The 21,803-nt window shown below is 40.1% G+C and overlaps 2 protein-coding genes across 3 annotated transcripts; one reads left to right on the top strand and one right to left on the bottom strand.

Moving 5' to 3' along the window:
- Positions 1-492: 492 nt before the first annotated feature.
- LOC115747714 (EEF1A lysine methyltransferase 4) lies at positions 493-4,118 on the top strand. 2 transcript variants are annotated; one of them, XM_048273344.1, is made up of 10 exons: positions 493-759; positions 1,277-1,390; positions 1,638-1,706; positions 1,811-1,830; positions 1,899-1,951; positions 2,055-2,085; positions 2,231-2,309; positions 3,401-3,531; positions 3,705-3,752; positions 4,029-4,118. In XM_048273344.1, exons 1-9 carry the CDS (start codon positions 579-581, stop codon positions 3,732-3,734), a joined length of 708 nt encoding a protein of 235 aa, XP_048129301.1. In that variant the 5' UTR covers positions 493-578; the 3' UTR covers positions 3,735-3,752; positions 4,029-4,118. The 2 variants fall into 2 exon arrangements, with proteins under 2 accessions (XP_048129301.1, XP_030539835.1); XM_030683975.2 differs by lacking the exon at positions 4,029-4,118 and having other exon boundaries at positions 495-759; positions 3,705-3,961.
- A 1,147-nt stretch (positions 4,119-5,265) lies between these two features.
- LOC115747713 (kinesin-like protein KIN-12C) lies at positions 5,266-18,319 on the bottom strand. Its single transcript, XM_030683972.2, has 33 exons — positions 17,540-18,319; positions 16,801-16,956; positions 16,507-16,590; positions 16,318-16,437; positions 16,066-16,179; positions 15,894-15,986; positions 15,645-15,805; positions 15,488-15,562; positions 14,427-14,514; positions 14,271-14,329; positions 14,121-14,184; positions 13,869-13,934; positions 13,610-13,774; positions 13,429-13,536; positions 13,050-13,285; positions 12,898-12,967; positions 12,746-12,799; positions 12,625-12,674; positions 12,147-12,219; positions 11,994-12,056; positions 9,635-11,516; positions 9,468-9,535; positions 8,010-9,326; positions 7,829-7,936; positions 7,359-7,607; positions 7,175-7,249; positions 6,682-6,921; positions 6,294-6,392; positions 6,146-6,220; positions 6,003-6,061; positions 5,662-5,773; positions 5,476-5,583; positions 5,266-5,390 (listed from the first exon to the last, which is right to left on the bottom strand). The coding sequence occupies exons 1-33, from the start codon at positions 18,059-18,061 to the stop codon at positions 5,268-5,270; spliced, it is 6,936 nt and encodes a 2,311-aa protein (XP_030539832.1). The 5' UTR covers positions 18,062-18,319; the 3' UTR covers positions 5,266-5,267.
- Between the last annotated feature and the right edge of the window lie 3,484 nt (positions 18,320-21,803).

Raw genomic sequence — 21,803 nt, 5'->3', positions numbered from 1 at the left:
TGGCCATTCAGGATCTTATTTAAAATAAAATTTACTTTAGACTTTTCTTTGGAAAAATGGTAGTATTTTAAATCCTTATTTGAAAAGGTTCGATTTATATTCTTATTTTTAAAATTTTTCCTCTTTTATGTCTAAACAAAAAAAAATCTTAAAATCGGACAAAAACATATTAATGTCTCGGTAAATTATTTCGTTTCGACAAATGATTTCATGAAATGCCCCGTTTCTTTTTTTTATGCGTTCATTACAAAGGGATTTGGCCCGAGGGTCAGTAGCGGTACTCGCGGATTGGGGCCCCGATAATTAAAAACTGAAAAATGATTAAAATTTTTGTGTCGGTAGATTCCAGAACTAACGCGCACGCGGGGGAAGGTTGCGACGAGTTCACGAGACACATTGACCACAATACCCCTTCAATAGTCTCAAATTTCCAAACAAACCCTCCACCATGTACGGAACGACCATACAAAGGCAAGCTCCCGGCCTCTCTCTCTCTCTCTGCTCTCTCACTCGTTCCTTCACACCGACGCATTTCATCTCATATCCGCATTTCATTTCAAGATCGGTCTCGAGCGCCGATGGGGACGACGACGGCGACGGCGACGCAAGCGTACGGCGAGCCGTGGTACTGGGACAAGCGGTACGAGACCGACTCTGGACCGTTCGATTGGTACCAGAAGTACCGCTCCTTGGCGCCTCTTGTCAATCTCTATGTTCCTCGCGGAGATCGTGTCCTCGTCGTCGGATGCGGTAACTCAGGTACGCATTCTCCATCCCCGTCGCGATCTCTCGTAGGAATGTTGTTTCGGTTTTTAGACGACGTTTGATGAGTTACCTGTGAAACGATCCTTCGCGCGGCGTCTGGTTTCTTGAGATGTTGGATTTGCTTTGTGAGCAATCTAGATGGCGCGAGGGGGTGGCACGCCGATGGATGTGTTTGGATGGAGCTTGATCGCGCTGGGAACATCGTGTTGTACTTCGGATTTACGTGTGTTTCAATTGATGCGCGATTGTTCGCATACGATGTTGCCTTATGTTATGCCAGCTGCGATTTCATGCACTGTAAGCCACTTGATGGACATTTTGCGAAATGCGATTGTGTGTAGAGAAATGTGACGCCTATAATTAGCAATATCAGGGTTCAAGTCAGACGGATATAGATACTTTATTTAGATTTGGCACGGCATGATAACGATAGTTACGGCAAAAAGCACGAATTGATTGATGCATTCGACTTGGGTCAAAGTTATCTCTGTAATTTACACGCTGGCTGCAGAATTTAGCGAGGGTATGGTGGATGATGGTTACGAGGATGTGGTGAATATCGATATATCATCCATCGTGATTGAAGCTATGCAGAAGAAGTACTCTAATCGACCTCAGCTAAAATGTATCTTTCATGGCAGCTTTCAAATTTATCATCCTCTTCTTTTTGTCCACAACGCGACCTTCAGTAGATTGGAATGCATCTTGTACCTTTTTAAACTCGTTAGTCGTTTCCCCTACTAGAAGTAGAATGTGACCAGGATTAGAAGATGCTGAAGGAAATGGCGGATCATCCATTGGAACATACAGGAGAGTGTGTAACTGCTTGCTTCGCCTACAATTTGCCTAAATTTTCCTTCATTACATAGTAGATATGAAAATGGATGTTCGAGAGATGAGCGGCTTCGATTCATGTTCGTTCAACGCCGTGATTGATAAAGGTACTTCATTGATTACTTCCTTCAATATGATCTTTCCATTGATTGCCTCCGTAATAAGGTTAGTCAAATCATCTGCTGATTTTGTTTCTTGTGGTATGTTCCAGGTACCCTAGATTCTTTACTGGTGAGTGCAGCATGTGAATTTCTTTCATGTGCCAAAGTTGATTACTGACTCTGATGTTTCTTGTGCAGTGTGCACATAATTCTCGGCAAAATGCTGCTAAGATGCTCGAGGAAATTGGGAGGTATACTGAACTCAGTGAACAAACACACTCGACTGTTTTGCATGTGTTCAGTGTTTTTCTTGATTTCTTCACCATTATTGAAGCAGTCAATGACAAACTATAGGGTCCTCAAGGATAAGGGCATCTATATTCTAGTAAGCACATCCCTTACAGATATCACTTTTACTCCTCTATGCTTCTTTTCTTAGTCTGGTATTTTCTTTCCAGTAGCCTGATTGCATGTGAACTAAATGCTGATAACTACTGTCATGGATGTAATTACTCTCATGGATGCTGCAGATTACATATGGAGCTCCAACATACCGGTTGAATTTGTTGAAAGAAACCGGCTCGTGGGCAATAAAACTTCACGTGATAGGTCAGTCAAAAGAAGCTGTTGTTATCACTTACCTAAAATTCAAGGTGGTCTTCTCTGTTTAGGGAAATACCACATACAGACTCTCAACGTATTGCTGTTGGCCTTTTTCCTTACCGCTGATACAATGGGGGCGAACAATTGAGCTGGTCAAACTAGGAACCGAACCAAATTGGCCTTGTCAATCGAGTCTTTGCCGTTTCACAAGGGCAACGCACGGGAGTGTGGGTAAAAGATTTGGGAAGCGGTGTTGACCGGTTCCATCCACAATTTTGTGAACCGTCAATTTTACCCGTCAATTGTGATCGGTTTGAAAGTGAGTCGGTTTTGAAAAATTAAAACTGAGAGCCAAATTGGTTATAGTTTGAAAAGGCCTGGAACCGATCTGGAATTCTAGATTGGTTCCCAAGTCTACTAGGGCCCTATTTGTTTTGTAAAAATCACATAATTGATATTACATACTCAACGGTAATTTTAATATATATTTTTACTTCATAGTAAAACATAGACACAGGGATCAAACTTCCCAAGTTTGACATCAATGATTTAATTACTAGCCAAAGATAGTTAACACAATATTTTTTCCTAAATAATGACGATACTTAAATTTGTTTAGAATTGAGTGTAGAGCCAATTCCGAGTCTACCCTGAAACTGGCTAGCTAGATTCCAAGCCAACTGCTAGGGGTATCGACTCGGTTTTCATTTTCAAAAACTAGAAACTGACTCTAGTGGAATAGGTTTTAAGCTTTTAATCTTGAACCTGCCCATCCTAAAATTGATCATTCTGATTGGCATGATGCCATCTGGAAAGTCTAGAAATTGGTTTATAGTGTTAAACAAAGTAATAAGGTCGTCCAGTCTTCACTTGCTTGTTGATGGCATGCAATGAGGATTTGACGTGTCATTGCTTGCACGGTGTGCAAACCATATAGTATGCTCTAAGCTGCTTCTAATGGATTATGCATAGATTTTCGTCCCATCAGTTGATTGGCAATGTCACACCTGTTGTCAATTCCATCATGCAAAGCGATGTCCGTGTTATTGAGAATTATGATGTCGGTATGTCTTAGATTCATTCTAACATGTCTGCAGAAAAGCTTGTTGGAAAATCTGACCATATATGGGAGCTAAACAACCCTGTCCCCATGGACAATGAAGAAAACCCCACGGAAACATTGTTGGGCAGAAATCCTGACGTTCACTACATATATGTTTGTACTAAGGTAAGGTTGGTTAAGATGATCTCAATCACCTAACACAAATGATTTCGCTCACTTGTTGGAGAGACCCATCCGAGCAAGATGACTTCACCTCATGACGGTGCCACATGAAGCCGTCCTTTTTCAAGTACGTTAATATTATCATAGCCTCCTCGTTTTGTTCGTTGTTCGTGCAGGTTAGCTCTACCGTGCACCTAGGAGCATGAAGGGGATGTTGTGCGAGGGTAATGTAGTCATTTAACCATTCTATGTTGTACTTTGTGACAGAAGCAGTATATGTACAGCCTCCCGAAAGTTTGGATGTGTTTGCGTTATGAGACTTCCTATTTTAGCAGTTGCTTTGGTTTGAGAGTTTCATGGTGATTTTGCAAATCCTAGGGTGCTGGCTTTTGGTGATAATTAGATGGGACAGTGTGTTATTTGTCCAAGTCCAGGCATACTATTGAATCTCGCACGGACATCTCTTCACTCAGTTCCTGATTGAATATTTCCTTAATCAGCAAAGCTCGAGCCGACCTTTATCAGCCCAATCAGAGGGCCGTCATGGCTTCATCCATAGGCACATCTAAAAAAGTGCCATTAAGGTAAGTAAAGGGGGATATTGATATCTACAAGCATGGAATTGGATCCTGAACTTTTTAAATGATAGGGAAAATTATCTAATTCAATCCTGAACTTTTTTAATTTGTCAATTTAGTCCAACCCTTACACGAAATTCCGACGTCATTATTCTGGTTTATTAGTAAATTGATAAAGTTGAAAAAGCTTATTATTGAGTTGGTATTAGGTTTATTACTCGTTCGACAATTTCTCCTCAAATGGTGACCTCAGACATTTCTCCTCAAATGGTGACCTCAGACAAAGATGACAAAGTGATGAGAAAATCAATTTAGACCCAACAATACAGGCAAAAAATAAAAATAAAAATTAAAGCCGACTGCAAGCTGATTATTCTAAGAGTACCTTGAAAACCGATCTTGAGCTTCAAAGAGATGCCCTTGGCAGCATGTTTTGGCTCCACAATCAATCGGACTTCCCAATGACGATTAGAATTTTTGTCTTCTCTGATACAATGTAACATAACCCAAGCAACGCGACACAGTATTTTCACAATTAAATGATTACTAAAACGTGGGATCAAGCTTAACGCCCAATATTTTACGAATTTTCCAACACTCCAATCACCAGAAAACCAAGGTACGTGTGAATTCCCAGGAGATCAGCAACGAGGCATGCGAACGAAAGAATAATCCTTGCCAGAAGAGTAAAAGAATCTGGACTTGCAGCAGCATGACTAATCTGCAAAGAACCGAAAAATTCAATCAGCACGGCTATGTCAGCCTATACGCTATCTACCAATGACAAAAGCTCGTGGAAGAATCTAGTTGTCCAGCCACACTTACAGGTCCGTTCGCTATACGGTAGGAAGAAGAATCAATTTATCTACGGCACATACCTTTTGATAAATACATAACCAATTTTTTCTTGATTCGTAGGAATCAAGTTCGAAAGATAGATCTCCAGAATGTACAGACTTGTGCCTAGGCCGACATTCTTATCCAAAAAGATTGGCCATTGCACAATTGGGAGGGCTTCCAGGCCATCAGCATTTACATTCTGCTTCCTGTTAAGATGCTTTTGTCATCTAGATCAAAATGAGGGCGGCAAATAGTCAATGCAGCACATTGAGTGACGTGTTTACCTGATCACCTAACCGAGCCCTGTTCACAGCTTTTGCCCTATAAACGGGTTCCACGAGAAAGTTGATAGTGAGAAAGCTCAACATTCCGACGTGAAATTTGCTTTTCTGAATCTACTGACCTCTTAGTAGAAGCGCTAGCACCAACTAAAGAACCATTCTCCTAATAATTAGGCAGGAAACTTCAGTGATCAAACAGGACTAGCATTTTGTGTCAACTGCCGGGTGTTATGGAAATGTGGAGATACCTTAAATTTCAACCTGTGCTGCAGTGGCTTTTGGTTGACCTCTGCACAAAGTGTTTTTACCATCTCATCCAGTTCAGCCACTTTCCTATTTAGATTAGTTTTGTCCATCTGTGAATGAAAAAAAGAGCTTCAATATGGAATAATGTTTTAGCTAACAACAATGTCCCCCTACTAGAGGTACCGGACCTTCAACATTTCGTTCTGTGCCGAAAGTAACTGATCCCGCTGTTGAAGTTGCTCCAAAGTCATCTGTGCAGCAAACAAATCTGCTTCTCTGCGGCTTACTTCCATCATGCAACTAGAGCAATAGGATAAAACTTAGGACAAATGTAGGACATAAAAAGCAAAAGAAAAAGAAAGAGCAAGAGATGGAAAATCATGTCTCAAATTTTCATATAATAGACAAAGTATGCAACCACAAAAAGACCAGACGCATTACCTAAGAAATCTCATGCTGCATTTTTTTCAGAATTACCACAGGAAAGATCAATGAAAGACTATTTAAATTGACCAGAAAATAGACTAACCTTTCTGTTTCCTTAACTAGATCGTCAATCTGCTTCCTTAACTTTAAAACTTCTTGCTCCTAAACAACATAGACAGCAGTAACATATCTTTTAGAATGATCAAATGAAGCGAACAGTAAATGCAAAAGGTATATTTTAACCACCTTTGCGTGGAAATCTGATGTCTGCTTGTTAGCTACTTCAACTAATTTTTGCACCTGGTGCTGCTCTATCAAGTTCTGCATAAAAAATCACAGGTTAGAGATGCAGAAATGGTGAAATCACCAGTTTCATGTATAGAAAAAAACTTACAGCATAGTTTGTCATGTCTAATTTGACACCGAGTAAATCCCGAATGACATCATGAGTCATGCTCTCTGCTGCAGCCAGCCTAGAGTTGAGCATGCATACCTGATGCATCATAGGCTGAGTTTATATTTGTGGATTACTTACTATGGATCAAAACTGAGGAGACATGAATCGTGATGGAGCTTTGTTACCGATATAAATGATGTATCACTAGAATGAAAGAAAATAAAGTCCTGTGGAGGTAGACCATTAGGACTTTGGACCTCATATCACTAAATTAAGAACACCATTTGATACAAGGGATTGTATTAAACCACAGAATTAGGAGACACGTGAGATTCTTATCCCATTCACATTCATTAGGCTAGGGGTGAGATGGAAACTACTTAACCTCCTGCTGCTGATTAGCTGCAAGTGCCTCCAACTCCTGGATGTGTAGCTTTGCGACTGACAGTTCATGATCCTTCTCCAGGTTTGTTTGCTGAATTAGACTTGAAATGCATCTGAATGGGGAGCTGGAGCCTCTTGGCCTTGACAAGCTTTTATCATACTTTTCCAGTGGTGGTGCTGAAGATGCTGAGCTTGACAAATCAGTCTTTATTTCATGAACCATGTTCTCCAGGGTCTTGTACTGTTTAAATAATGTTGAGATATTTAAAGAATGTCAGATAGAGCTTAAAACATGATGGATCTCACTGAAAACCATAATCTAGATTTTTTGTTGTAAATAGCTCAGCATTTTCGAATATGCATGGAATTTGATCAAAGGACATAACAGCTTGTGAGCTGCTGTTGTTGACTTCTCAACAACCATTTGCAAGATGGGGAGTAATTCTAAAGCATTAATAATGGGTGAATGGCAACGTGTATGCCAGTTGTCGTACCTTTTGTTGATATTGAGATGCCTGGGCCTCAGCATGCAGTACAAGTTCAGAGATGTACTCTTTGCATTGTTTGATCTTCAAACCACAAACGAATGGCACAGTTGAAGGCAGGGGAACCACATGTAAAATTGAGAGGAAATACTAATAATGATTCAGAATGGTTAAAAAAGGATCGGACGATCACCTCTCTCTCTAGTTCCACTCTTTCCTCCTCTAGAAATTTTATCTGCCTGTATGCCTCATGAAGTTCCAGTAACATTGGATGTTCATTAGGAAGATGATCTTCTGAAGAGCGACCATTTACGCACGCTAAATCCTGATTCTCTGTGAAACTTTCAACTGTTGCCAGTCTCTTTCTCAAACCTTGGAGCTCCTTTTCCAATGAATCTCGAATAAATCTATGCTTTTCCACATCTTGATCCATTTCATAGACCTAAGTCAGGGAAAAGAGAGACAAAAATAAGAAACTACCGATAGTACAAGCAACCAGAAGATCATAAGTCACTCGCAAGTTGAGGGGCTCATCAGTAGAAAAAGTGCTTAGCATGCAAGGAAAGTTGTCCTCTGCAAGACCAAAAAATAAAAAGAAAAATTCCTCTGTCCGACATACAGAAATTTTTTGCAGAAGAAAATGGTAGATAGCAAGTATGTTACCTTCTTCTCCAGTACATTAATCGTATGCTCAAGCTCCTCAACAGAATGATCCAGAATTTTTATCTCCTCCTCCTTTTGTTCAGCAAGTGATTTACTTGTTTCTGACTCCTGCAGAAGAAAATTTCCAATCACCGCTATTTATATCCAGGCTGCAAGCAGACAAGGAGTCTCAAATGCATACCTGACGCGCTTCAATAGCAATAGCTTCATTTTCATCAGCTAGAGAATAGGCCAATTCAAGCTTTCTAGTCAGGGAGCCAACTTGTTCGCGCAGCTGGTCCCGCTCTCTCACGACCAATTTTAGATTGTCTTGAATCCTTTCAACAGAAGAAAGTACTTTTCTTTCCCTTGTTGAAGTCAAATGGAGAATTTCTTCTTCCAGACCTTTTACCACCTCTCTCTGTTCATCCAGTTGTTCCTCAGCTTCGGATTTTTTTACATAAAGATCTTTCAAAAGAGTTCTCAACTCATCATTTTGTTCTGACAAAGCATCTATCGAATCTTTAGCATACTCAATATCTGCAATTTTCGCTTTAAGGGCCTTCTCAGTATCAGCCAGAAGGCTTTCAAGCTTTTTGTACTCAACTGTCATGTTATTGAGTCGACTAGTCTTGTTATCCAACTCACTTTGGGCTTTGCTCAATGAATTCTGTAGCAGTTTTGTCTCATCCTTTATGTCCTTGGTCTGAGAAGCGGCTTCTTGCAACAAGCTTAAATCAAATAGCAAACCCTGTAAGATAAATTCTTTCCTCTCCAGTTCATTTTTCAGCACCGAATTTTCGTGTTTTAAGCAATCAGAAGGTAGATCTACCTCCCCATCATGTAACTCTTTCACAACTGCATTCCGATCAATTCCCTGCGAGCCCTCATCACCAGTGTTTATGCGGTTATCTCGACCAGCAAAATAAACTGTCTGTAGATTTTCCATCATCCTTGGGTATTCTCGCTGTTTGAACAGGTTAAATCCCAACTCTGACCTTGGGATACCATTTCTGCGTTTAAGCTCTCCCAAATAACAATGGCATAGCACAAATACTGCAAACCCTCTCTCCATTATCTCCGTAGCAATATCTTCCATTGAAGAACTTGAGTTGCAAATGAAGGAAGACAAATCCTGTCCCATGGATAGGACATCACATTCTAAGGCCTTGAACATATACTCCATATGTTTTTGCATCTGCCGGAACTGCCCTTCAAGTAAAGAGAGGGATTTTGCTATCTCTGCAAAAGCAGAATGAATATGCCCATTGAGTGACTGATTTTCTCCTTCAATCATTTTTATTGATGACTTCAGTTGTTGAATTTCTTGAAGCAAAATTTCTCTCTCTACCATCAAAGCCTCACTAGTTTGCCTCCAAATCTCAGCCAAATTCTTTGCATTTTCATTTGCTTTTAACAATTCATTTAGCATCAAGTCAGCTTCTTTCATAGTTGCATTGGCTTGCTCAAATCTGACAAAGAAACTGCAAGCATGATGAAACTTCTTGGCAGTAACCCCCTGCACCACATAGCAAGTCATAACCTGCTTCTATAGTTTGGGATCTTATTAAAGCATTTGCGATTAGAATCAGTGGTTCACTTGCAGAAATGCCTAATGTTTGCAAATTAAGCTTAATTCAGCAGTTCAAGATTGCCATACCTCTGAATTACAAAAATCCCCTTCATTTATCCGCTTCACTTGAGGGCACTCAAGTTGATGTTTAGTACCTGCCATTTCACATGAGCTTATGAGTCTCTTTGCAATTCCTTGATCCTTCTGATAATATACTAATGTGCATACAGTGAGCTAAGTTCGTTGTAGTTTACCTTTTCTCTCAGGGCAAGCTCCCATTTCAATTGCATCAAACAGCGTCATGAGAAGTGCATATTGTCTGTTGAAAGCATCTAATGTAGTCTCTAATTCCTTCCTTGTGCACACCATCTTTGTATTATTAAGTTGCGAAGCATCATGGAAGTCAGAATTCTTTGGCTGCTTAGGTGCCAACTCAGTACACTTGGACAAACATGTGCTTGGAGATGCACCCAACTCATTGTCTGGAACTGAGCTTTCAGCAGAAAAATCAGAACTTGAAGTTGAAGAATCAGAACTCAATTCATCCAGGTCGGTCACTTTTTCATTTGTCAGAGAGCAGCTACATAGATTTAAGTTCGTGTCAACCCAATTTTTAATGTCATTCCATCTGATATTTGTTTCTGCTAGTTCATCTTTCAACCTGTGCAGAATGTGACATGGATCTTCAATCGTTAGACTTGGTTCTTTAAGAGACAATGACTCGACCGCATTCTTTCCCAGCTCTTTTAGTTGCAATTTTAAATCAAAATGATTTCTCATTATATCATGCACAGACTCCTTGTATTCATCAAATGACTTCTGACTTTCGGACTGAGGGGAAACCATGAGCATCTCCCCTCCTGCATGAGATGAATCAATAGCATACTTTGACTCCAGTAATCCCAATCTAGCTAACTCAACTTGAGCCATTGCATTTTCCAATATCACAGCATCTGCTTCAGCCTTTGTATCAGGTGGCTTATGACCATCCTTCTCAATGTTATTAGCCGCTTGAATATCTTTTTCGATGTTGTCTCTCTGCTTAACGTCATGAAAATCAGAGAGCCATTTTACAATCAGAAGGGCAGCATTCACACGTTTTTCCGCCTGAGAAATCTGATCGTCCTTATGTTTTAAGTTTCTCTGGAGAGTCTTAATCATGTCTGTCTTCTCATCCAACTTCAGATTCAATGCAGCTGCTTCGATGGTGCTTTCATCATCCGCTCTATGCTGAGATCCACTTAGACTCATTGTTGCCCCTTTCAAAGAACTTAACTTCAGATCCATTTCCCATACAATCTTCTGTGCATTCTCCAAGCTCTCCTGAAGCAACAGAACTGTTTCTTCCTTCTCAATGCAAGCTCGCGCAGCCCTCTCAACTTGTTCACTGATCAAAACTTCACATTCGGGAAATGAACCAGCAATCCTTCGTATCGAGCCAGATGCATCCTTTAGGGATCTAGTGCCATCTAAAAGAAAGTTCGTTAGTTCTGATATAGCCTTTTCCCAATCTGCAGTGACTGACACTAGTTCCTCCTCCTTAGCTGCTATAGTTTCTCTTAGCCTTGCATTTTCCTGAGTCAAGTAACTTAGTTTCTCATGAAGCTCCTGCTGAAGGGAAGCAATTTCATCTTGTAACTGAAGGATTGTCCTTGCGGTTTCCATCTCAACTTGTTCCATTACTATTTCAGCTTGATTCCTGCCAAACAATTGGGACGCCTGCTCTCCTTCACAGTTGGCTGTCTCAAGGTCTAGCGTAGTTCTTTCCCGCTTCACTTGCATCGAATTCATTTTAATGTCTTGACTCGCATCCACAGCTTGCTTTCCAAATGCAGCTAGTTCCCAAGATTGACTTCCAGGTCCAAGCAGAGAGCTTTCTACCTTATTTGTCTCTTCTAACATAGCCCCAAACCTTTGATTCTCCTCCTGCATATGCTGCAGCTTTTCAATCAAATGGACCTGTTCAGATTCCATAGATTCAATTAACATTCTAGCATCCGCTAACTCCTGAAGGTTACTGTAGTGCCCATCTAATGCACTGCCAGCACTTTGGCCAGTTCTGTTCCCCAGAGACTCCTCATCTGCCCTGTTTATCCTTTTGTTGCCCGAGTCACTGCTGATGGATATCATTTCTTCCTGTGAGAGTGGCAACGAAATCATAAATTCACAGAGAGAGAGAGAGAGAGAGCAAGACAGGGATTAAAGCATCATAGACAACATGTTCATCATGCTGAAGGTGGTCAATAATGTGTCCAGATTTTTAGCATCTTAGTACTGCATATGTTTTAGTCTGAAATGCTCATGAACAGAAGAGGGAACAAATAAAACTTTCTTGCACAGCACATTATGAAACGGTGAAGGGTGAGATTCTGAAAACTCTTGATCAGGTCCAACAAAAGTTATATCAATGGACAATGTAATTATAGCCAAAGGTAGGTCTCATTTTGCTAATCCAGGGTAATGTCATCGCAAAATAGCAGAAGTGGTTAGGTCCTATTGTATGCAGATAAAAAAATTTGTCACCGTCTTGGTAAAAGTTCTGTTTAAGATTTTAACAGTAAAATTTGTCTAAATTAGAATGCCAATGATACGAGCGAAGAACGAGGAACTCGCCAGTAATGAATATTTATCTGCTGACGTTACTTCTTCAGGGTCCTTAGAAGACTGATCCGACAACTGTCAAGATAAAAGGAAAAACAAAATATTATGAACATCAAGTAGAATTTGACCTCCCTGAGACTACTTCCCTCCATAACTTTCAACAACCTTTGCAGAATCACATGTGACTTGACTGCTGCACAAGTATTTTTGCAGTTCTGTTGGTAATTCCTCAACTTCCCTGCAGGCAAAAACAGTGGATATGGGAGAAAGAAAAGATAACCACTACTGGCATCTTTGTAAAATGATAGCTTCCAATATGAAAGAGCCAGTACAAGTTAGATCCTCCGCATCTCCTCCCACTTCAAGGATCACATTATGACGAAAGATGATAATGAAGTAAAACTAAAGACATAGCTTCCAAAAACAAAGCAAGCAGTCTATTAAGCTCTAGATACAGAAGCACACTACGAAAAACACTGAAGTGGGAAATCCAATATCTAATACCTAATGGCTAAGTTGGTAAGGCAAAATAACAGCAAAGGATGAAAATTCGCTAGTGTATTGCCATCATCCATGGAGGTGATGGGAAGACTGCTAGAATGTCAGCAGTTACCCTTGAAGAGAGTATGCCTGAGCAAGTTACCTCATTAGCCTTGCATTCATTCTACGGCAGTCTTCGAAGTCCTTCAGATCCTGTTTAGCTAAAACTGCTGAGTACCCATAGCCTAATAAGCAGAACCAAGTCAAGAAGGGAAGTTACATACCCAGTTTTCTTTCTGTGAATATATAGTAGAATTCTCTTCTAGCATCTCCAACAGCTGCCCAGCCGAGAAAAATGCCATTATGAACTGCATGCTACCAACCCATTGTGTAGAATAGAGGAAAACACAGGAATAAAAAATGGAAAGTCTTGAACCTGACTGCGCAAATCTGAGACTTCTGCCAGCAATATATCCCGCTCCCTTGGTCCATAAAGGTCTTGATACCTGGCCCAGACAATAGCGTCAACTGGGTCACTGATGTGCTCAAAGATTTGTCTATTCTTTCATTTAGTTTCAGGGACATTACAATTGAAGTTGCTCCATGAGCCTGTTATTCTCCACAGCAAATTCTTTTAATTCAGGATTTTGATCAATTCTTTCTCGGAGCAAATTTATCTCTTCCAGTAAAGCCTTGTTTTCCTCCAAGAGGTACTTCTCTGTGGTAACTTTGTCATCCACAAGTAACTCGAGTCTTCTGATTTTCTCCTCTCGAAATTTTACAGTCATATCATTGTGCTTGGCCTTCTCTTCCCTTTTGTGTGCCTGCAAATATGCACTTCTTTTAATCGAACTAGCATGCATGAATCTTTTATGAGCATTCTCAAGGTGCATCCGAGACCATGGCTCCTTGTACAAAGGATTCCACGTATCAGACCAGGATAGACTACTTGCCGAATAAAACATACCAAGCATTTCAAGTGTTCAATTTCATCCTTTAACTTTTTCACTTCCATCTCTAACATTCTTTCCCTCCTTAACGAACCAAGCAAAGTGGCTACTGAGCACCTCACATCCTGCATTAGCAGTAGTGAATAATTCATCTCTGCAATTAGGAAAGAAAGTCTTCATTGCAAATATGAAGCTTACCTTTTTATTAACAGTGAAGTTCATCTTATGATTATCAGATGTTCTTTCCCCTGGAGAGTCACGCTGCTTAGCCAAGGCGCTTAGGCTAGAATCCTCGAGACATTGATACCTATTTGACAGACATCTTGATGGATTCTGATGCTTCATCAGAAAAGACAACTGACCCTGTGTTCATACAGAAAATCCTTACTTTTTAGCATTTCAAGATGTCCATAGTGAAATGGGCAAAAGGGAGAAAGAGTAATCCACAGATCTATACCTTTAACTGTTGGATTTGCCTCTGGAGTGCACTTATGTCACCTGAAGCATCTTCATTCACTTTTGCCTGAAACACGGGAAGAGAAAGGTAAACTCCAAAGTTATACAACAGCCACAAAGCCTTATCCCTCAAGATGGGATCGGGTACATGAATCTTATAATGCCATTGGGCGTCATTTTGTACCACATTTTCTGTAAGATAAGATCTCCAAATTTATAACGGGAAGATAAATCTACTGACTGGTACACTCACATTGTTCTGAATGAGTTTCGCACGCTGAGCAAACTTTAGAGTGCTTAATGTTTCACTTGCAGAACTGTCATGGAAATGAAAGTTACATAAAGGAAATTGGTTGGCTTCTACAAGACATTCTTTAAGAAGGACTAGTTGTTCAAGACAAACCATGTGGATGGGCTGACATTTGCTATGATCATTGTTTTAGAGTTCCCACCCAGCGAATCCTGCACAAGAAAATATCTACAGCACATATTTTTTAATGTAAAAGTACACTTTCCAAAAAGTGGACATACTTAAACAGTATCAGCTTTTGAATGTAACCTGAAGTAAAAACGTTAGCCTAGAATCTCTGTAGGGAACATGTCTATGCTTCCCGTGGGCTAAATCCACCAGAGACATAATCACCAACCTAAGAAGTAAAAACAAAATGCTCTAAGATAGTTCAAGTGCAGAACAAACAAAAATCTCTGAAGAACAATCTCAGAGTTGGAATCTCAAAATCGAAATATACATTATACGTTGTACGTAAACAAACACGATGATTTCTCAGACTATGATGATGCCATGAGTCTTATACCAACTAGATAGCATTCCCTACTTTCTACATCAAGTGGTTATCCAAGGGCAGACTTACTTTAGCTTAACACAGAATCATGTTGCAACCATCCGGGACCAAAAATACATGAAGTAAAAGACATCTAAATGCTACTACTTAGGGGTGCACATCCTGGCTTTCCAGCTTCTACAACGTATTCCAAATATCTTTCCCCTTCATGTAGGAATTGAGTGATATGCAGGTGCAAATAAATCAATGTATCAGTGCCTTACGGGAACCAAAACCTCATAATTATGCAGGTTACCTTCCAGAAGAAGTCATTTGTACTGTTAACATGAACCTTTTCCAAGAAAAATATGCCAACTATGATCTTCCCATCAAAAGATATTACGGTCTCCTCTATTCACAAACCACAATCAAAGAAGGAACATGCGCCAACGAATCTTGGGAAGAGTTGTAATTTAGTATATGACCCACTCCACAAGGGGTATATTATGAATGGCAAACCGAGCAAAAGAGAGAAATAGTACGGAGGAGAGTTATTTTTCTTCTATTGCATTTGTTATCATCTCCTAGTAGCAGCTAATATGTTATGGCCTGGCCCCTTTATGACCAATAGCCATGCATGGACTCCTTTTTCGCTACATTTTCAGAGATAGAAAATTTCCAGAAGGAATTGGATATGATCAAAATTCTTTCGATTCAATAAACCAAAAATACTCTTAAAATTTATGGTTCATGACATTTTAAACCTCATAAAGCATTCACAGAAATAACAGAAGTTTCGAACCCATTAAAAATAAAAGCAAGCCCTTGAAATAATTACCCAAGAGTTGATAAGGACTTATTTATGTTTGCTGCTTCTTTCAAACGGTCGCCTTCTGCAGCCGAGCTTTTCTGCCTGCACATATGAGGAAGTTAAACCAGCATAGCAGTGGAAGCACAAACTGGAAAGAGTCTCAGTTGTGTGAAACAATAGCTACCTCTCAGAACCAGCTAAATCCACTAAGTTCAACCTTGCAAATCTCAAGTGTGTCATTGAATCTTTCTCCCAGTTGCTTTCAATGATGCACGTGAAAACACTGTGTGACCTACTGCTCTCACTATTCATGCGGGTTGCAGCCATTTTTCTGTTTGCAGCACCCTATGCAAAAGAAATAGATCATAATCATGCTTTACTGAATGCGAGCTGAGTCCAAACAGAACATAAACTGTCATCATAAAGTTTTAACCTGTGAAAGAAGCTTCATAATATCCCTGACAGTTCCCACTTTATATTCTTTTAGGTTTTCTACGTATACTCCCTTCTTCATGTCTTCTCTGAGCTACAACAAAACAATCAGATTGATGTGCACTACAGGCCAGCTATCTAACTAAGTAACACGAGAAAAGGATATGAAGTACCTGTAAATTTGTGGATGAAGGCTCCAAGAGGTCCGTTATCTGCTCGTTGTATATCTCCAGGAAGGAGCATTTGCAGCTGTAAGCTAACTTCTCTTCTTTCCTGCTTTCTTCATCCTGAAGAAAGTAAAGATGTCAGGCTACTATTTTGGAGGAGAGAGGAAGAAAGCAGAAGGTCAGCGGGAGTGAAGAGAGACATGAGATAAGTCCTTATCAATGAACTAGCTGCACTAAAACCAAAGCAAAAGTACATACCACTCTAATCCTTGCAAATAAATATTCGAATATACGAGGAGTTATCCCACAGCCTTCGTTTAGCTTCCCTTCAACTTCATAGATATCACCCATCATGGTATGTGTCTTGCCACTACCTGTCTGCAAGAAGCAGAGGTTCACCTTCTATGTTATGTGATATCAGAGCTAGAAAGACCAAACATCATTTACCTGCCCATAAGCGAACATACAGCTATTATAGCCAGACAAGCAATTCTCCACCATGGGCAGTCCTGCAGCTCTGAACAACTTTTCCTACAAGAAATTTCCCCCAGAAATATCTCTCTGTTTGTCAGTATGACATGTCATAAACAAGAGTATACCTAATATAACCATAAACAAGGGCTAGGATTGGAATGTTGGCCTTTCCAGTTCTACCATCTTCTTTGATAAATCCGGAATAATCAGTCATGAAGTCAACAAACAAAACAATGCATCCTCCATATACTAAAATATTGATCGTACCTGCGATATTGTCTCACACGCGATATGGTCAAAGGTGAATCTTGTTTCAGGATAACCAAGCCACACCAAAGTCTTTGCACTCTCCTGTCTTATGCACCTTCCATACCCTTGAGAAACCTTCTCCAAGTTACTCAATGGTCGAATCCTTATCAAAACCTGGATCCACACTCCACATAATCAGCAGCACTCTCTTGATGATGAGCTAAATCAGCTAATAATACCTAAGGGCAGGCGGATCAGACTAGCTAAATCTATCCAACAGCTCATTGACCAAAAACAAGTGAATCAAGTTGGTAAGTATTCGACCAACATAAAACTAAAAATAAAAAGTCCGAAAGTAAATTTTGTTTTGTAATAGCGAACAATTGGGTTAATAACAAAGATATTTATTCAATATTTCAGGATAACTTCTAGCAGCTGTTGTCCTCCCAAAATTTTGAATAATGTCACAATGTTTTGAAATAATCCAAATTGGATTCACGCCAAAGAGAAAGTTGACACGGCGCTGCTAACGTGACAATTTATCTATTTGTCCTGTGGCATGCCGTGATGCCGCATAAACTTCCTGACGGTTCTTAACAGCAAAAGTAATTGAATGACTTCAAATGAAACATATATAGACGGAATCAGTGACTACATAGCCTTAAAAGTTAAAGAAGAAAGAGAGCTAGCTGCGAATGTTGAATTGTCAGAGAACACTTTACGGCCAGATAGGGGAGAAGACCCATTGTTGACGAACCTGCACGTTATTATCAGTCCAGAAGGACGAATTTTCCTCGAGCTCGAAATGTGGAACTTCCAACCGAGTTTCTGCATTTGCAATCTGGAATCCTCTGGAAGCCCCCGAGTACAAGCTCATTCTCCTATGTCCGGCTAAATCATTACCTCTAGGCCCAGCGCAACCCCCCATTGCCCCGCCAAGTGATGCTCTCGAGCCAGTAGCCCTCGCAGGCGTGCTCTGCGCCGAGCTAGGCTCCAAGTGCAGCTTCCCTCCGCGAACAGCCCTCGGAGTCAAATGCCACGCTTCAACTCTCTTATCCGACGGCCTGCCAGCTCCGATCGATTCACTCTTCTCCTTAGTATCCAAGTCCGACTCGTGGACCCCGCCGTGGCGCTGAGACGGGTCCGGAATCGCGTTCAGAGGCGTCCTCGGAGGCGGGAAGTGAGCCGAACTCAGCGAGCCATCGAACTCGTTCTCGCTCGCCTCGAGCTGCGAGCTCCTTCCCGAGTGGAGCCGGGAGCCGCATGCGTCCTTCGACATCGTCGACGAGCGCTCTTGACCGATTGCAATTGAGATCTATACGCGGAGCGTCGTCCGCCAAGCTGCGAATTCGGGAGGAAATGAAGGCGCCTGCATGTCCAGATGGGTTTGCTCCGGCAGAAGATCGATCGAGCGAGCGAGCTTGAGCTTGAGCTGGAGCTTCAGCAATGGCGGTGACGGATGATTATCCGGCGACGATAATGCCGAAACGAGAGAGAGAAGAAATGAAGCTAAAGCGCTCACAGGACAATGCCCGAAGTCGAAATGAAATAGAGTGGAGGAAGTCAGGAAGATGATAATTAAAAAAAGAAATTAAACAGAAAATTGGAAATGGAAAAAAGGCCCGCTCGTTCTCAATTTGAATTGCGGACTGCGATCTGACGTGTCCTCCAGAGAGCGCAAAAATGGGAAAATGCGGACGCGCTGAGTTTCTTTGTTTGAACGATTTAAATTTTTGGTGTATTTGTTTGTTTTTTTTTTTTGGGAACTAGATGGATTGGTTTTTTGCCTTTTTTATCAAAATAACATTTCATTCACTCTTTAACATTTCATTCACTTTCTCAAAAACAAGAGAAAGAAACATTATATTTCAACCGCAAACCAAGACAAATCTCGGATAACCTCAAAACAAAACAAAACAAAACAAACTCCAGATAATAAAAAGAATAATCATAACAAAGTTATGAGCCACGCGATCAAATAGCACATCCGTGAATTCTTCATACCAAAATCGACGACCGATTACCGAATCCGTCTTTAGTAATAAGCACACTACCGCTTTGCCTTTCGACAGTGCGCGTGTAAATTTGACATCCCCAACACCATCACCGAACATAATAAAATGATTGAACGAGCACGGATCTCACACTTATGAGAGTGATTTCTAGGTGTCTTGGTTGGGTTGAACAATTTCTACCCTCTAAAAGTTACTATCTATTGAAAATTCGAAATATGCACATCCTCGTGAATATATAATATCATCCATATTAATATAATCAATGATATTTTACTCTACCATCTTATATTATTTTCTTTTCGATTTTATACAAACTTCATCTTCTCTCTTCTACTTGCTTGTTGTGCTCAAGCTGATTTCTATGAAAGAAAAATTATAATGAGTGTGAAGCTTATTAGTAATTTCCGTTGATTGATACATGAGAATTGAATATCACAATGAATTATATAAACTTGAATTATTTCAGAGGCCATGAAGACACGCCCATCCGATTGGTCAAAATAAAACAGATTCATTTCACTAACCATTTTGGAACCGCGCGATTATATCGACCTCGAGACCTTAATGAGTTATTGCTAACACCATAGCAAAATAATGTGCGAATGCTAAAGTACCTATAGCTTTAACACTTACATGTTATCATTTTGGTTTATTCGATACATAGCAATGGAGTGTTAAAAGTGGCATACGTAGATTGTATCGATCTCTTCGGCCACAACAGATCGAATCGGTTGTGATTTGAAACACATCTTTAGCTTGGCAACTTCACCGTGCTTTAATCCAAGATGAACAAGCGACTCGTGACGACTCGTAAATCGCTTTTATCCGTATCCTAATTGGAGCAGCGCAATTGATCGCTTGAGCTTCATATGGCGATTAATTGTACCGTGATCCGATTTGTCTAGTTAAAGTAGCTCAATTGATCGGTTGACATGGAATTCAATACACAGTCGATGACTTCATGAGGCAATTCCAATCACAGACTCGAAACTTCATCACCGTTGCGATGGCTTCGAATGATATCGCACGACACACGTACTTCCTGATACATGCGATTGCTTGCTGGTGTTCATGTGGAGTGTGTGTTCGTTGCTAAGAATGAAAAGTATATCGTGACGCTTGGAGACGGCATCAACTAAACGATGATCACCGGTGGACCACGGTCTGCTGCGCAACATTCGGTAAGACTGCACTTTGCATACGGATTTTTTTTGTAACCCAAGCTTCACGTACGTCATATATTTGTAAATAATTTATTTGGCCCCTCATTTATTGTAAGGAGTATAGCTAGGATTAAACAAGAAATTTGTCTTATAACATGCAAGGGCATCTCAATACGCTAGAGGTCATTTTCAAGCCCATAAAAAAAAAAAAAAAAAAAAAACAAGAGCTTCTTATCATGTCTAAAATTATTGTTGGTATAGGATTTTATTTTGTTCCAAACAGCTAGAGCATACTATATCTTCCTTAATAACATTTCCCACTATGAAAAGTTTTTCCCTTTTGTTCGTTTGGTAAAATGTGTGGAGTTTTTAGCATGTTCCGCTAAAATTTTCGAAGTGATAGACAGATTATTATGACTTTGAAATTACAATGTTGAGGTACGACATTCCATAACATTTCGAGATTGTCTATACAATGCTCAATATCTTAGAGATGCACATAAAGATGTTCATCCGGATGGACAAAGACCGTCGAGAATCACTTTTAGGAGAAAATTACCCAATCGATCCTAAATATATCGAAAGGATGCCAATTCGGACCTAGACTTTTCAATTTTGTCAATTTTGACCTAATCGAGAAAATTATCCGAAATGTTATAAACCTATTGTACTTTTGCCAATTCAGTTATAAATCTTTTAATTATGTCAATTGAATCTTAAACCTTTTTACGTATTGTCAATTGAGTTCATCGAGCTAATTTTGGCTTGAAATCGTTGACGTGGACATTGGCATTATTACATGGCATGATCAAGACCGACATTGACAAATTTTAATAATAATTTAACATATTTTTTCTATTTTTAAATTTTGAATAATAATTTAGCATACTTTCCTTTTTCTCCTTTTTCCCTCTACCGATCATCATCGAGCCACGTCGACGGCCGATGGAGGTCGCTGGTCCCAAGCAAAGTAGCCCTTGCCGGCCTCAAGCGAGGGTCGCCCTCACCTAGGCTAGCAAGGGCTACCCTTTGCCAAATCACGTGAGGGTGAGTATTGCCCTTGCTAGCCTGGGCTTGGGCATCCCTCGTTCGAGAAAAAAATGTTAGAGTATTATTAAAAATTGTTCATGTAAGCGCCAATCGTGCCACGTAAGACGAATGGCGTTCATGTCATCGATTTCTCATCAAAATTAGCCGAATGAACTCAATTGTTAAAATGTGAAAAGGTTTAGGACTCAATTAGCACAATTAAAAGGTTTATGACTGAATTAACAAGAGCACAGTATGTTTATGACTTTTTGGGCAATTTTTCAATCCGAAGCTTTTGTGTGAAATTTCAATATAATTCTTTCGGTTAGTACTAAAAATTGCTGACACAACAGTTTAGTCATTGTTGAGCGTCATGTGACACGTTGGTGTCATTAAAAGGAAAAAGAAAAAAAGGAATTGAGGTTGAGGATCCACGGGGTTGTTTAAAGGTGGGATTTCGAATTCGAACAACATCTCGCCAATGGGCCCTGTAAAATCCCGTTATGATTTTTTTGTCCCGTTTCATCGGTCCCCCAATAATGGAAGCTTATGAAAAGCTCTTGATGGACCCCTTGATATTGTGCGACGGGCGCACCTTTTTTTTTCAAATGTCGAATTAAAGCCAAGACACATTCGTTGGGGTTTACATTGTTTAAGTTCAAATCAAAGTGTCTGGACAGTGTTAGAAAAGAGGCGTTCAAAACTCTCAACAGCACAATACGACCGGAAATGTTATACGATGTTAAAATGATGTTATTACGATGTTATTTATTTCATATAGAGATTATCCTTGCCTAATAGAAGGCGATTTGTG

This window comes from Rhodamnia argentea, chromosome 1, assembly GCF_020921035.1.
Source record: "Rhodamnia argentea isolate NSW1041297 chromosome 1, ASM2092103v1, whole genome shotgun sequence".
Taxonomy (NCBI): Eukaryota; Viridiplantae; Streptophyta; class Magnoliopsida; order Myrtales; family Myrtaceae; genus Rhodamnia; species Rhodamnia argentea.
Note: the sequence above shows the minus strand (reverse complement) of the source record. Positions and strands in the feature narration are given on the sequence as shown.